The following is a 17,184-nucleotide window of genomic DNA, read 5'->3' on the forward strand; positions in this document are numbered from 1 at the left end:
GAGAGAGAGAGAGAGAGAGAGAGAGAGGAGAGAGAGAGAGAGAGAGAGAAGAGAAGAGAGAGAGAGAGAGAGAAGAGAGAGAGAGAGAGAGAGAGAGAGAGAGAGAGAAGAGAAGAGAGAGAGAGGAGAGAGAGAGAGAGAGAGAAGATGAGAAGAGAAGAGAGAGAGAGAGAGAGAGAGAGAGAGAGAGAGAGAGAGAGAGAGAGAGAGAGAGAGAGAAAAGGAGAGAGAGAGAGAGAGAGAGGAGAGAGAGAGAGAGAGAGAGAGAGAGAGAGAGAGAGAGAGAGAGAGGAGAGAGAGAGAGAGAGAGAGAGAGAGAGAGAGAGAGAGAGAGTAGAGAGAGAGAGAGGAGAGAGAAAGAGAGAAGAGAGAGGAGAGAGAGAGAGAGAGAGAGGAGAGAGTGGTGTGTTTAGGCCGTACTGATGGAAGGAGAAATAAGGACCCACTGATGTCGGAGAGAGGGTGACATGGGAGATCAAATTCATTCATCACACTGCTTCGTAAACAACAGTGTGGACTAACAGTGAAATGCAGAAAGAAAAGTAAAACTGGTAATAATGAGTACGATAACTGTCTATATACAAGGATACCTGTGCAGGGGTTTGATGTAATTGAGGTAAATATAACTAGGAATAAGTGACAGATAATAAGCAGCAGCAGCGTGTGATGAGTCAGAAAAGAGAGTCCGGGTAGCTATTGGTTACTATTTACTAACTATTTAGCAGACTTATGGCTTGGCGTTGAAGCTGATCAGGGTTCTTTTGGTTCCAGACTTGGTGCATCGTACTGCTTGCCATGCGGTTGCAGAGAGAACAGTCTATGACTTGGGTGACTGGAGTCTTTGACAATTTTTGCCTTCGTCTGACACCGTCTGGTATAGAGGTCCTGGATGCAGGGAGCTCCGCCCCAGTGATTTACTGGGCCACACGTACTACCCTCTGTGGCGCCTTGCAGTCGGAAGCCAAGCAGTTGCCATAACAAGTGAAGATGCTCTCTGGTGCAGCTTTATAACTTTTTGAGGATCTGAGGCCCATGACAAATCTTTTCAGCCTCCTGAGGGGAAGAGGTTTCGTGAGGAGGTGTTGTTGTGCCCTCCATGACTGTGACCCACACCACTTCAGCCCCATCGATGTGAATGGGGGCGTGCTCGGCCCTTCGTTTCCCTTAGTCCATGATCAGCTCCTTTGTCTTTCTGACGTTGTGAGAGTGGTTTGTTGTCCTGGCATCACCACTGCCAGGTCCTCTGACCTCCTCTATAGGCTGGTCCCTTCATCGTTGGTGATCAGGGCTACCACCGGCATGTCGTCGGCAACGTAATGATGGTATTGGAGTCGTGGGTGAACAGGGAGTACAGGAGGGAACTAAGCACGCACCACTGAGGGGCCCTGTGTTGAGGGTCAGCGTGGCAGATGTGTTGTTGCCTACCCTGACCACCTTGGGGTGCCCCGTCCAGGAAGTCCAGACTCCAGTTGCAGAGGGAGGTGTTCAGTCCCAGGGTTTTTAGCTTAGTGATGAGCTTTGTGAGCACTATGATGTTGAACGCTGAACAGCATTCTCACGTAGGTGTTCCTTTTGTCGAAGTGAGAAAGGACAGTGTGGAGTGCAGTAGAGATTGCATCATCTGTGGTTCTGTTGGGGTGGTAAGTGAATTGGAGTGGTGTCTGGGATTATGGGAATTGGAGTGGGTATCAGGGTGTCTAGGATTATGGTGTTGATATGAGCCATGACCAGCCTTTCAAAGCATTTCATAGCAGCAGATGTGAGTGCTACAGGGCGAGATTCGTTTAGACAGGTTACCTTGGCGTTCCTAGGCACAGGGACTATGGTGGTCTGCTTGAAACATGTAGGTGTTACAGACTGTGTCAGGTTGAAAATGTCAGTGTGAAGACACTGCCAGCTGGTAGGCGCAAGCTCTGAGTACGCGTCCTGGTAATCCATCTGGCCCTGCGTCCTTAATGAATGTTGACCTGTTTAAAGGTCTTATTCACATCGGCAACGGAGAGCATGATCACACAGTCGTCCCGAACAGCTGATGCTCTACGCATGGTTCAGTGTTGCTTGCCTTGAAGCGATATAGAAGGCATTAGCTCATCTGGTAGCTTGCGTTACTGGGCAGCTCGTGGCTGGGTTTCCCTTTGTAATCCGTGTAGTTTGCAAGCCCTCCCACATCCGACGAGCGTCAGTGCTGGTACAATTCAATCTTAGTCCTGTATTGACGCTTTGCCTGTTGATGGTTTGTTGACGGGCGCAGTGGATTTCTTACAAGCGTCCGGGTTAGTGTCCGCTCCTTGAAAGCGGCAGCTCTAGCCTTTTGCTCAGTATGAATGTTGCCTGTAATCCATGGTTCTGGTTGGGATATGTACTTACGGTCACTGTATGGATGATGTCATCGATGCACTTATTAATGAAGTAGGTTTACTGATGTGGTAAACTCCCTCAATACATCGGAGACCCCCGATGGAACCTTACCGTATTTTATCTAACGGGTGGCATCCCTAAGTCTAAATATTGCTGTTACATTGTACAACCTTCAATGTTCTGTCATAATTATGTACAATTCTGGCAAATTAATTACGGTCTTTGTTAGGAATAAATGGACTTCACACAATTCGCAACGAGCCAGGCGGCCCAAACTGCTGCATATACCCTGACTGCTTGCACGGAACGCAAGAGAAGTGACACAATTTCCCTAATTATAAGAAATTCATGTTAGCAGGCAATATTAACTAAATATGCAGGTTTAAAAATATATACTTGTGTATTGCTTTTAAAGAAAGGCATTGATGTTTATGGTTAGGTACATTGGTGCATTTTCGCAAATGCGCTTGTTAAATCATCACCCGTTTGGAGAAGTAGGCTGTGATTCAATGAGAAATTAACAGGTACCGCATCGATTATATGCAACGCAGGACACACTAGATAAACTAGTAATATCATCAATCATGTGTAGTTAACTAGTGATTCTGTTAAGATTGATTGTTTTTTATAAGATAAGTTCAATGCTAGCTAGCAACTTAACTTGGTTTCTTGCTGCCCTCGCGTAACAGGTAGTCAGCCTGCCACGCAGGCTCCTCGTGGAGTGCAATGTAAGGCAGGTGGTTAGAGCGTTGGACTAGTAACCCGGAAGGTTGCAAAAACGAATCCCCGAGCTGACAAGGTAAAAATCTGTCGTTCTGTCCCTGAACAAGGAAGTTAACCCACTGTTCCTAGGCCGTCATTGAAAATAAGAATGTGTTCTTGCCTAGTTTATAAAAATAAAAATATAATTTTTTTTTAATCGGCCAAATTGGTGTCCAAAAATACCGATTTCCGATTGTTATGAAAACTTGAAATCGGCCTTAATTAATCGCCCATTCCGATTAATCGGTCGACCTCTAGTACAGGTGCATCAAAGCTGGGAAAGAGAGACTGAAAAACAGCTTCTATATCTCCAGGCCATCAGACTGTTAAATTGTCACCACTAGCCAGCATCCACCCAGTACAATGCCCTGAACTTAGTAACTGTTACTAGCTGGCTACCACCTGGTACTCTCCCCTGCCCCTTAGGGACTGCTGCCCAATGTACACAGTCATTTAACACTGGCCACTTTAATAATGTTTACATACTGTTTTACCCACTTCATATGTATATAATGTTTTCTAGTAAGGCTCATCTTAAATAACTACTACTGTACACACCTTTCCTATTCATATACTGTCCACACTGTCTATACACACCATCATATACATATATATTGATATTCCGGACTCTGACATTGTTCGTTCTGATATTTCTTGATTTATGAATTAATATGTTTGGGATGTGTGTGTATTGTTTAGTTCGGTATCACTGTTGGAGCTAGAAACATAAGCATTTCGCTGCACTGATAACATCTGCAAAATGCGTACGCGACCAATACAATTTTATTTGAAAGCCATTGTTCAGGTCTTGCACCCTAAAGTTAACACCATTTAGTAGTTGTCATTTATCTCTCTCGCTCCCTCCATCCTGCTTTTCAATGATGGATTGGTAATGCATGAAGGATTAAACACCTGTCGCACCCGTCCGTTTCAAAGGGGTACATTCGGTCATGGGACCAACATACACAAGAATACGCAAACACAATGACACCCCAATCATCTACCAACCTTGTGAAGGTCCGACAACAAGCCGTTGCACGATGCCTAGATGGACACACACACAGTGGTGGAAAAAGTACCCAGAATTGTCATACTTGAGTAAAAGTAAAGATACCTTCATAGACAATTACTCAAGTAAAAGTCAAAGTTAACCAGTAAAATACTACTTGAGTAAAAGTCTAAAAGAGAGTCTATTTGGCTTTAAATATACTTAAGTATCAAAAGTAGAAATAATTTGAAATTCATTATACTAAGCCAACCAGACGGTACCATTTTCTTATTTTTTAAATGTACGGACAGCCAGGGGCACGCACCCACACTGAGACATCATTTACAAACCAAGCATGTGTTTAGTGAGTCCGCCAGATCCTAGGCAGTAGGGATGACCAGAGATGTTCTCTTGATAAGTGTGTGAATTAGACCATTTTCCTGTCCTGCTAGGCATTCAAGATATAACGAGTACTTTTGGGTGTCAGGGAAAATGTATGGCGTAAAAAGTACAGAATATTCTTGAGTAATGTAGTGAAGTAAAAGTAAAAGTTGACAAAAATATAAATAGTAAAGTACAGATACCCCAAAAACCTACTTAAGTAGTACTTAAGTATTTTTACTTAGGTACTTTACACCACTGCACACACACAAGTTGTCTTTGAGATCATCATTCCGATCACGACACACCAAAGTGACCTATTAACTCTGGCATTTATTACTGCACCAATCAATGACCTCGGTGGACAAGCTCAGCTTCACTCACTCCAGCTTTCACCTTTCAGCATCTCCCATATGGTCTTATATCTATCCATCTTGTCATGGTCCTGTCAACCTTTTCTTCATCTCTCCCCCATTAGGGGTTCTCATATCACCCTCTTTTTCCCTCCATCATTACGTTTTTCATCCCTCCACCATAACAACGAGAGCATCTCTAAGCTACAGGACTGTTTTGCTAGCACCGACTGGAATATGTTGTTTCGGGAGTCATCCGATGGTATTGAGGAGTTTACCACATCAGTAAACCTACTTCATTAATAAGNCTGTTTTGCTAGCACCGACTGGAATATGTTGTTTCGGGAGTCATCCGATGGTATTGAGGAGTTTACCACATCAGTAAACCTACTTCATTAATAAGTGCATCGATGACATCATCCATACAGTGACCGTAAGTACATATCCCAACCAGAAGCCATGGATTACAGGCAACATTCATACTGAGCAAAAGGCTAGAGCTGCCGCTTTCAAGGAGCGGGACACTAACCCGGACGCTTGTAAGAAATCCCACTGCGCCCGTCAACAAACCATCAAACAGGCAAAGCGTCAATACAGGACTAAGATTGAATTGTACCAGCACTGACGCTCGTCGGATGTGGGAGGGCTTGCAAACTACAACGGATTACAAAGGGAAACCCAGCCACGAGCTGCCCAGTAACGCAAGCTACCAGATGAGCTAAATGCCTTCTATACTCGCTTCAAGGCAAGCAACACTGAAYCATGCGTAGAGCATCAGCTGTTCGGGACGACTGTGTGATCATGCTCTCCGTTGCCGATGTGARTAAGACCTTTAAACAGGTCAACATTCATAAGGACGCAGGGCCAGATGGATTACCAGGACGCGTACTCAGAGCTTGCGCCTACCAGCTGGCAAGTGTCTTCACTGACATTTTCAACCTGACACAGTMTGTAACACCTACATGTTTCAAGCAGACCACCATAGTCCCTGTGYCTAGGAACGCCAAGGTAACCTGTCTAAAYGAATCTCGCCCTGTAGCACTCACATCTGCTGCTATGAAATGCTTTGAAAGGCTGGTCATGGCTCATATCAACACCATAATCCTAGACACCCTGATACCCACTCCAATTCGCCATAATCCCAGACACCCACTCCAATTCACTTACCACCCCAACAGAACCACAGATGATGCAATCTCTACTGCACTCCACACTGYCCTTTCTCACTTSGACAAAAGGAACACCTACGTGAGAATGCTGTTCAGCGTTCAACATCATARTGCYCACAAAGCTCATCACTAAGCTAAAAACCCTGGGACTGAACACCTCCCTCTGCAACTGGATCCTGGACTTCCTGACGGGGCACCCCAAGGTGGTCAGGGTAGGCAACAACACATCTGCCACGCTGACCCTCAACACAGGGGCCCCTCAGTGGTGCGTGCTTAGTTCCCTCCTGTACTCCCTGTTCACCCACGACTCCAATACCATCATTACGTTTGCCGACGACATGCCGGTGGTAGGCCTGATCACCAACGATGAAGAGACAGCCTATAGGGAGGGGGTCAGAGACCTGGCAGTGTGATGCCAGGACAACAACCACTCTCACAACGTCAGAAAGACAAAGGAGCTGATCATGGACTAAGGGAAACGAAGGGCCGAGCAYGCCCCCATTCACATCGATGGGGCTGAAGTGGTGTGGGTCACAGTCATGGAGGGCACAACAACACCTCCTCACGAAACCTCTTCCCCCTCAGGAGGCTGAAAAGATTTGTCATGGGCYCTCAGATCCTCAAAAAGTTATAAAGCTGCRCCAGAGAGCATCTTCACTTGTTATGGCAACTGCTTGGCTTCCGACTGCAAGGCGCCACAGAGGGTAGTACGTGTGGCCCAGTAAATCACTGGGGCGGAGCTCCCTGCCATCCAGGACCTCTATACCAGACGGTGTCAGACGAAGGCACAAAAATTGTCAAAGACTCCAGTCACCCAAGTCATAGACTGTTCTCTCTGCAACCGCATGGCAAGCAGTACCGATGCACCAAGTCTGGAACCAAAAGAACCCTGATCAGCTTCAACCGCCAAGCCATAAGTCTGCTAAATAGTTAGTTAAATAGTTAACCAAATAGCTACCCGGACTCTCTTTTCTGACTCATCACACGCTGCTGCTGCTTATTATCTGTCACTTTATTCCTAGTTATATTTACCTCAATTACATCAAACCCCTGCACATCACTCGTATTACTCCTTTATATAACAATGATCTTACTCATTACTTACCCTTTTATTCTAATTTTCTTTCTGCATTCAACGTTTAGTCCCACTGTTGTTTCACGAAGCATGTGATGAATAATTTGATCTCCCCATGTACCTCTCTCGCTCTCTCTCTTCTCTCTCTCTCTTCCTCACTCTCTACTCTCTCTCTCTCTCTCTCTCTCCTCCTCTCTCTCTCTCTCTCTCTCGCTCTCTCTCTCTCTACTCCTCTCCTCTCTCTCTCCTCTCTTCTCCTCTCGTCCTCTTCTCTCTCTCTCTCTCTCCCTCTCCTCTCCTCTCTCTCTCGCTCTCTCTTCTCTCTCGCTCTCTCTCTCTCTCTCTCTCTCTCTCTCTCTCTCTCTCTCTCTCTCTCTCTCTCTCTCTCTCTTCTCTCTCTCTCTCTCTCTCTCTCTCATCTCTTCTCTCTCTTCTCTCTCTCTCTCTCTCAAGAAAAGAAGAAGAAGACAGGAAGAAAGAAGAGAAAAGAAAGAAGAAGAATATGCGCCACATCTTTCGATTCCAGGGCATCGTGCTTGTTGTCAAGGCCTTCATGAAGTGGGTAGATGACAGAGTCATAACTTCATTGACTTGAACAGTAGCCGATAAAATGTGCATAAGGTTAAGTTTGTGCTGTGTAGTAGACTACAATTGCTCTCTGTCTGCAAGGCTAAACAACGCTGCACTTAAACATGAATTACAGACATATCAACCAGTCCAGGTCTGAAAGCACAAACTGAAGGGGGGGAAACGGTCTGAAGGCAGAGAGGGAGAGGCAAAGAGAGAGAGGCAGAGAATAAGGAGAAAGATAATAAATATCTTTCCCAGATTAAAAGAGAACATGAGACCTGTCAACACCGCCACATCAACCAGAAGTCAGGCAACGAATGCAGATAAAAACTATTTGTTGTAGCTGGTGCCTGGTTCATATTTTGTCAGGGTTCCAACGAGGCCATGATTGCCTTGTTATCTCTCAGCCAGAATGTCATRTTGAGGAGAACCAGCCAAACAGCAGGCCTCCACCCCTTCCTCTACCCTCCCTCACACTGACGGCGGCACACCTTTCAGTGGGGACTTAAATCCTGCCGTGACACCGCTGCCGGGCAGACAAAGGAAGTGTTATGTTCTGTCACTGTGTTGTGTTCTAGATCCTTGCTGGGAGATGATATCAGTGGTGGCCCAGGAGCACACAGACAGACAAAGACAGACAGACAGACAGGCAGACAGACGTGTGTCTTTATGAAGAAGGAGCATTGATCTCTCCATAAGCACACACACRGACACACAAATAACAGAGAGATGGGCCTAATCTTTCAAATATGCTTAGATATGTCATCTGACAATACAGAGGAATCTTCTATACAGTATCAAGCAACAAATGGCTGAAATAATTCCATAACAAAATACAGCAGGGTAAACATTATAAAACACACAGCAAGTGATTAAGAGGCCGATCTCCACACAAGCCATATACAGCCGTATACTCCTTGAATAAGTTCACAAACAGGCAAATCCGYGTACCTGCTAATTATTTGTAGGTTCTGGGCTCATCATGCCAATGCAAAGTTGTCAATTGCATTTTAATTACTCTCCTCTCTTTGCATGCAAATATGAATTAAGACTCTGTCCATGCCTGATTCACCGGAGTTTTCATTGTAAATAGTGTGCAACTAAGTCATGAAACAAATCTGTAGTCAATCAAAAAAACTAAGGCAAATTAGAGAATACACTTGTCTCGCAATGTCTCACATGTCATGATGGAAAGAATGGAATTGGCAAATGGGCATGGAAGTGTAATAAACTCACAATATGTCCCTTCCTACCCCTACAGATGCTACATGAGCTGTCAAAAAACATTAAATATGCTGAGCTGTAGCTCTAAAATCCATATCAAACTCTCTCTATTTTCAAATTTAGGACTCCTAAAACGGAAGTGTCAAACAAAAATAAAGTGACAGGTCTGCATCGCATACGCGGCTCGAGAGGTGCATGATGTCACCACCAAAACCACACACTTGCATTTCAACACAATTGATCTGCACAAACTACACTGTCATGATAACCTCTGAAATGAAATTGTATTTGCTTTAACAAAATCTGCTACATTGTAGATATAACATGTATTTTAGACTCGAAAAAGTATCAACATCCGCATAAGTCACTGGGCCTGTGTGCTGTCAGCCAGCTAGCCCTCTAGCTAGTTTGTTAGCTAGCTGTCCAATGTACAGTAAATACCAAGCCAACGTAACGTAGCTAGCTGGATAAATAGCTAATAAACTAGCTAGCTACTTGAAACCTGTTCAAAACGTTAGTCAAACAACGCACCTTGCGAGGGAAATAACGTTACACAACACGGCTAGGTTGCTAGCTAAATAAATCTGCCTAAAAATATACTAGTGTGTAACAATACATTTTCAGGACCTAATCTGGGCCGCTGGCTGTGCTACACAGGCCACGGGATGCTCCGCCCGCAGGTTAACGTTACCGTTGTTTCCTAAAAATGAGAAGATTGCATAATGATCTCTACTTGGCAAGCTAACTAGCCATCTAGATGATAGTGAACTAATCTTCACTGGTAGTCTTGTTCATCGTACATGTTCTGATACAGTAAACCTCGTTTGATTTGTTGTCAAATATCACCCGCCACAAAAATTGATTATTAACTTGTAATGGTTAGCTATGTGCTGTCAACGTGACAGCGGGAAAGGGGTAGCTGTACTCACCCCATTAACCAATCCATGGTGATGCTTGTATCTAGGAATAAATCCACCAGCAAGGGTTGGAGGCGACCCACTACTTTATCCGGCCAACCCTCGCTTCGCCGCCTGGTCCCGACCCGTCTCTCTCCGTGGATCGGTGTCTCTCGGTCGTCAAATGTCAAAAACGTATCGCTGGTGTCCTTGTTTTGAACCTGAGCTTAGATAACAACAAGAACATGAACAACTATCTAGTTAGTCGGAGCCGAGGTGCTGCGCCGAGAGCAAGCGAGAGGAGCGCAGCATTGAGTGACTTTGAGCTCGAAGACGAGCGGAGGAGAACCGGCAACAGTCTCGGTCCACTTTCCGGTCAGCGAGGTATCTCGTGGCTTCGGTTTTTATGTCGCCGTCCGCTAGCGTACCTAATGTAATTTGCCGACTGCAGGATTGAATGAACCGAATCTTGTCTTGGGACGCCGCTTGTCTAGCTAGCTAGCTRCACTCTGTCATGAATGCTAAATTGCACGAAAATTACTATGCAGCTCAAACCGCTAGCTACAGCGGTCTTCAGCTGCTGCTGCGAACGAAATCCGGAAGTAAACACAGATCCGACCAACCCCCTCCAATGCGTATGCGTTGTGTTTCGTCACAAACAATGAAAATAGATGGGATATGTAGTTCAAAGAAGACCCATCTTCCTTCAAATTACCTCTCAGTTATACATGCAACAAAATAMATCGAATGTAGCTTTATTAGTATGGCATATCAACAACTGTATTTAATGCAGTCATCCCATTGATTGCAGCTAGTTAGGAGGTATTGCATTATGCATTGTTCATGTGTGACAATTGGCACTTTTTTGTGATGCATCAGGGATATTCAACTCTTAAACTATGGCCTGGAGCCTGGTATCCCATGTCTAAATCAGTCTCTAATTAGAGGGAAATAATGGAATAAAAAGAAGTGGAACTGGCTTCACGGTCCAGAATTCAATATGAGGGTGAACATGATACATCCACAATGTTGCACTGACGAAGACTTATATTATTGTTGTTAATTAGGTACAGATTTGATTTGAATATGGGTTGTGCGCCACAAGACTGTTAGTCCATTGAGCTGAAGCCTAGGCAAGTACTCAGATCTTCCTTGGCCACTCTTTTTATATTTGTCTCTGTTCTCTTCCAGTCTCCCTCTACCAGAGGATGGAGCATTAGTCTAAAACCCGCCCGCCTGGAAAGAGAGGATCAATGTGTACTCTGCACTAATAAAATGACTGGTCATCTTAATCTCCCTCTCTGTCTCTCTCTCTGTCTCTCTCTCTGTCTTTCTCTCTGTCTCTCTCTCTGTCTGTCTCTCTGTCTGTCTCTCTCTCCCTCCCTCTCTCTCTCCCTCACTCTCTCTCTGTCTCTCGCTCTCTCCCTCCCTCCWTCTCTCYCTCCCTCTCTCTCCCCCCCTCTCTCTCACTCTCTCACTCCCTCCCTCTCTGTCTCTCTCGCTCTCGCTCTCTCTCCCGCTCAAGTTAAATAGATTCACAAAAGTTCCAAAAGAATAAAGACATTTCAAATGTCATATTATGTATATATACAGTGTTGTAATAATGTGCAAATAGTTCAAGTACAAAAGGGAAAATAAATAAACATAAACATGGGTTGTACTTACATTGCTGTTTGTTCTTCACTGGTTGCCCTTTTCTTTCGCAACAGGTCACAAATCTTGCTGCTGTGATTGCACACTGTGGTATTTCACCCAATAGATATGGGAGTTTATCAAAATTGGATTTGTTTTAGAATTATTTGTCAGTCGGTGCAATCTGAGGGAAATATGTGTCTCTAATATGGTCATACATTTGGCAGGTTAGGAAGTGCAGCTCAGTTTCCACCTCATTTTGTGGGCAGTGTGCACATAGCTTGTCTTCTCTTGAGAGCCAGGTCTGCCTTCGGCGGCCTTTCTCAATAGCAAGGCTATACTCACTGAGTCTGTACATAGTCAAAGATTTCCTTAATTTTGGGTCAGTCAAAGTGGTCAGTGTCTGCCACTGTCTACTTTCTGTTTAGGGCCAAATAGCATTCTAGTTTGCTCTGATTTTATGTTAATTCTTTCCACTGTGTCAAGGAATTATCTTTTTGTTTTCTCATGATTTGGTTGGGTCTAATTGTGTTTCTGTCCTGCGGTTCAGTGGGGTCTGTTTGTGTTTGTGAACAGAGTCCCAGGACCAGCTTGCTTAAGAGACTCCTCTTCAGGTTCATCTCTCTTTAGGTGATGGCTTTGTTATGGAAGGTTTGGGAATCGCTTCCTTTTAGGTGATTGTAGAATTTAACGGCTCTTTTCTGGATTTTGATATTTAGCGGGTATCGGCCTAATTCTGCTCTGCATGCATTATTTGGTGTTTTACATTGTACTTAGAGGATATTTTTGCAGAATTCTGCATGCAGAGTCWCAATTTGGTGTTTGTCCCATTTTGTGAATTATTGGTTGGTGAGCGGACCCCAGACCTCACAACCATAAAGGGAAATGGGTTCTATAACCGATTCAAGTATTTTTAGCCAGATCCTAATTGGTATGTTGAATTTGATGTTCTTTTTGATGGCATAGAAGGCCCTTCTTGTCTTGTCTCTCAGATCGATCACAGCTTTGTTGAAGTTACTATTGGAACCGATGTTTAGGCCGAGGTATGTATAGTTTTTTGTGTGCTCTAGGGCAACGGTGTCCAGATGGAATTTGTATTCGTGGTCCTGACAACTGGACCTTTTTTTTGGAACACCATTGTTTTGTCTTACTGAGATTTACTGTCAGGGCCCAGGTTTGATTTTGATTTTTGTTATTTTGTCCTGTAGTTCATTCAATGTAATTGGAGAATCTAAGATAATTGGAGAATCTAATAATAGTTGATTCTAAGATTTGTATTTGATCATGTATATGTTTTTGCTGTTTGTTCTTTGTTATAGAGCCAAAAAGATTGGAGAAGTGGTTCACCCATACATCTCTGTTTTGGATAGATAACTCTTTGTGTTGTTGTTTGTTTAGAGTTTTCCAATTTTCCCAGAAGTGGTTAGATTCTATGGATTCTTCAGTTACACTGAGCTGATTTCTGACGTGCTGTTCCTTCTTTTTCCGCAGTGTATTTCTGTATTGTTTTTGTGTTTCACCATAGTGAAGGTGTAGGCTCAGGTTTACCGGGTCTCTATGTTTTTGGTTGGATAGGTTTCTCAATTTCTTTCTTGGGTTTTTGCTTTCTTCATCAAACCGTTTGTCATTGTTGTTAATTTTCTTAGGTTGTATGCTTGAATTTGTTTGATTTGATAGTGAAGCTGAGAGGTCAAAMACACTGTTTAGGTTTTCTACTGCCAAGTTTACACCTTCACTATTACAGTGAAACATTTTGTCCAGGAATAAGGGATTGAAGGGATGGAATTTGTTGTTGCCTTGAAGGGATTGCAGTTGTTGTTGCCTAGTTGTTTTTTGGTAGATTTCCACACTACTTTACTTCCATCTATAGCATTTCTTAATAATATTCCATTCCTTTGGCTTTGATGCCTCAGGATTGAGTATTGCTCTGTTCAAGTAGACTGTGATTTTGCTGTGATCTGAAAGGAGTGTCAGTGGACTGAGTATGAACACTCTAAGAGACTCTGGGTTGAGGTCAGTGATAAAGTAGTCTACAGTACTACTGCCAAGAGATGAGCTATATGTGTTTCTACTGTAGTAGTCCCCTTGAAGCCTACCATTGACTATGTACATACYCAGCATCCGACAGAGCTGCAGGAGTTCTGAGCAGTTTTTGTTGGTTATCAAATCAAATCAAACTATTTGCCACATGCGCCAAATACAACAAGTGTAGACTTTACCGTGAAATGCTTACTTACAAGCCCTTAACCAACAGTGCATTTCAAGAAGAAGAAAATATTTACCAAGTAGGCTCAAATAAAAAGTAATAGTAAAAAGTAACACAATAAKAATAACAATAACGAGGCTATATACAGGGGGCACCGGTACCGAGTCAGTGTGCAGGGTTACAGGCTAGTTGAGGTAATCTGTACGTGTAGGTGGGGGCGAAGTGACAATGCATAGGTAACAAACAAACAGCGAGTAGCAGCAGTGTACAAGAGGGGGGGTGTCAATGTAAATTGTCTGGTGGCAATTTTTATGAATTGTTTAGCAGTCTAATGGCTTGGGGATAGAAACTGTTGAGGAGCCTTTTGGTCCTAGACTTGACGCTCCGGTACCGCTTGCTGTGCTGGTAGCAGAGAAAACAATCTATAACTTGGGTTACTGGAGTCTCTGACAATTTTATGGGCTTTGCTCTGACACCACCTATTATTTAGGTCCGGGATTGCAGGAAGCTTTTCCCCAGTGATGTACCAGGCCGTTCGCACTACTCTCATTAGCGCCTTATGGTCAGATGCCGAGCAGTAGCCGTACCAAGCGGTGATTCAACCGGTCAGGATGCTCTCGATGGTGCAGCTGTAGAACCTTTTGAGGATCTGGGTGCACATGCCAAATCTTTTCAGTCTCCTGAGGGGGAAAAGGTTTTGTCGTGCCCTCTTCACGACTGTCTTGGTATTTTTGACCATTATAGTTCGTTGGTGATGTGGACACCAATGAACTTGAAACTCTCGACCCGCTCCACTACAGCCCCGTCGATGTTAATGCATGCTTCAGAGTTGCTTGCCCACGAAGCCAGCATAAAAGGCATTTAGCTCATCTGGTAGGCTTGCATCACTGGGCAGCTCGCGTCTGGGTTTCCTTCTGCATTCCGTAATAGTTTTCAAGCCATGCCACATCCGACGAGCGTCAGAGCTGGTGTAGTAGGATTCAATCTTAATCCTGTATTGACGCTTTGCTTGTTTGATGGTTCATCTGACAGGCATAGCGGGATTTCTTTTAAGCGTCCGGATTAGTCTCCCACTCCTTGAAAGTCTCTCACTCCTTGAAAGCTCGATGCGGATGTTGCCTGTAATCCATGGCTTCTGGTTGGGATATGTACATACAGTCACTGTGGGGACGAGGTCGTCAATGCACTTATTGATGAAGCCGGTGACTGATGTGATATACTCCTCAATGCCATTGGATGAATCCCGGAACATATTCCAGTCTGTGCTAGCAAAACAGTCCTGTAGTGTAGCATCCGTGTCATCTGACCACTTCCGTATTGACCGAGTCACTGGTACTTCCTGCTTCAGTTTTTGCTTGTAAGCAGGAATCAGGAGGATAGAATTGTGGTCAGATTTGCCAAAAGGAGGGTGGGGGAGAGCTTTGTATCTCTGTGTGTCGAGTAAAGGTGGTCTAGGATTTTTTCCCCCCTGGTTGCACATGTGACATGCTGGTAAAAATTTGGTAAAACTGATTTAAGTTTACCTGCATTAAAGTCCCCGGCCGTTAGGAGCGCCGCTTCTGGTTGAGTATTTTCTTCTTTGCTCATGGCCTTATAGAGTTGGTTGAGAGCGGTCTTTGTGCCAGCTTCGCTTTGTGGTGGTAAATAGACGGCTACAAATAATTACAGATGAGAACTCTCTTGGTAGATAGTGTGGTCAACAGCTTATCATAAGGTACTCTACCTCAGGCGAGCAATACCTCAAGACTTCTTTAATATTAGACATCGCTCCAGCTGTTATTGACAAAAAGACACACACCCCCACCCCTCGTCTTACCAGAGGTAGCGTCTTTGTTCTGCCGATGCATGGAAAATCCCACCAGCTCTATATTGTCCGTTTATTCGTTCAGCCACGTCTCGGGGAAACATAAGATGTTACAGTTTTTAATGGTAGGATAATCTTAATAGTAGGTCATCAATTTTATTTTCCAACGATTGCACGTTAGCAAGGAGAATGGAAGGCATGGGAATTTACTCACTCGCCTCCGGCTTCTCAGAAGGACAGACAATCTGCGTCCCCTTTTCCTGCGTCTTTTCTTCACGCAAAAGGTGTGGATCTGGGCCTGTCCAGTGAAATCAGGATATCCTTCTCGTCTGACTCGTTATTTAAGGRAAAAAAATCTTCCATGTCCGCGGTGAGTAATCGCTTTTCTGATGTCCAGAAGTTATTTTCGGTCATTAGAGACGGTAGCAGCAACATTATGTACACAATAAGTAAAAAAATAAGTTACACAAAACGCAAAAAAATAACAAAATTGCACAATTGGTTGGGAGAATGTAAAACGTCAGCCACGTTCTTCGGCCCCATCATGATACAACTTATGTTGTCGTAGTTGTGTCTAGAGCATATAGGGGAGAGAATGCTGTCACCTCCAGGTAGGTGTTTGTCCCCGTGTGTGCTGAGGGTGTCGGGTTCTTGTCCAGTTCTGGCATTTAGGTCGCCACAGACTGGTACATGTCCCTGGGCCTGGAAACTGAGAAGCTGTCATCGTTAAAGTATGGGGATTCTATTGGAGGGATATAGGTAGCACACATGATGACATTTTTTTCTGTTGAGACTTTATTCATTTCTAGCCAGATGTAAAATGTTCCTGTTTTGACTAATTTAATAGACTGGGTTAGGTCTGCTATATACCTAATTAGCATACCCCTGAGTCTCTTCCTTGTTTCACACCTGGTAGTTTGGTGGATGGGACCACCAGCTCTCTGTAACCTAGAAGGCAACCAGTGGACCTGTCTCCTTTATACCATGTTTCTTGTAGGATGACAATGTCTGTATTTCCAATTTCTTCAATCCAGTCTGGGTTCCTGCTCTTTAAGCCAAAGGCAGATGACCTCMGACCTTGTATATTCCAGGACGAGATAGCAAAAGCTTTGTGTTACATATTGTCCAGTGTTGTTTTTGTGTGGTTAGGCCCGGACCATCACAGTAGGTCTCTCTCTCTCAATCTCTATGTCCCTATTTCTGTCTCCCTCCCTCTATTCATCTCAATCTTTCTGTCTCTCAAAGCTCTTTCTCTCTCTGTGTCTTCAATTCAATCCAAAGGCCTTTATTGGCATGRGAAACATGTGTCTACATTGCCAAAGCAAATTGAATAGACAATAAACTGCACTGTCGGAACTAGAAGCATAAGCATTCCGCTACACTCGCAATAGCATCTACTAACCATGTGTAAAAGACCAATACAATTTGATTTGAAACCAAATGGAAATAAACAAGGGAAACATTAGTAACCATTACACAAAAAAATATAGACATTTCAAATGTTATATTATTGGCTATGTACAGTGTTGTAACAATGTGCAAGTAGTTGGAACATGAATGGGAAACTAAATAAACAGATAAATATAGGCTGTATTTACAATGTTGTTTGTGCACCACTGGTTGCCCCTTTCTCAAATCTTGCTGCTAAGATTGCACACTGCGGTATTATGCCTAAAAGATATGAGAGTTTATCAATGTTTTATTTGTTTCCAAATTCTTTGTGGGTCTCAGTGATCTTTGGGGGGAAAAAATCTCTAATATGTTCA

General features: G+C 43.9%; 1 protein-coding gene across 1 annotated transcript in view; it reads right to left on the minus strand.

Annotated features, from left to right (window-relative positions):
- Window positions 1-10,378, minus strand: part of LOC111971968 (MOB kinase activator 2) — a 102,114-nt gene extending 91,736 nt beyond the window's left edge. Inside the window, exon 1 of the mRNA XM_023998763.2 lies at window positions 9,810-10,378. Coding sequence (XP_023854531.1) covers window positions 9,810-9,826 — 17 coding nt within the window. The 5' untranslated portion in view covers window positions 9,827-10,378. The remainder of the gene's footprint in view (window positions 1-9,809) is intronic.
- Between the last annotated feature and the right edge of the window lie 6,806 nt (window positions 10,379-17,184).

This window comes from Salvelinus sp. IW2-2015, linkage group LG13, assembly GCF_002910315.2.
Source record: "Salvelinus sp. IW2-2015 linkage group LG13, ASM291031v2, whole genome shotgun sequence".
Classification (NCBI taxonomy): domain Eukaryota; kingdom Metazoa; phylum Chordata; class Actinopteri; order Salmoniformes; family Salmonidae; genus Salvelinus; species Salvelinus sp. IW2-2015.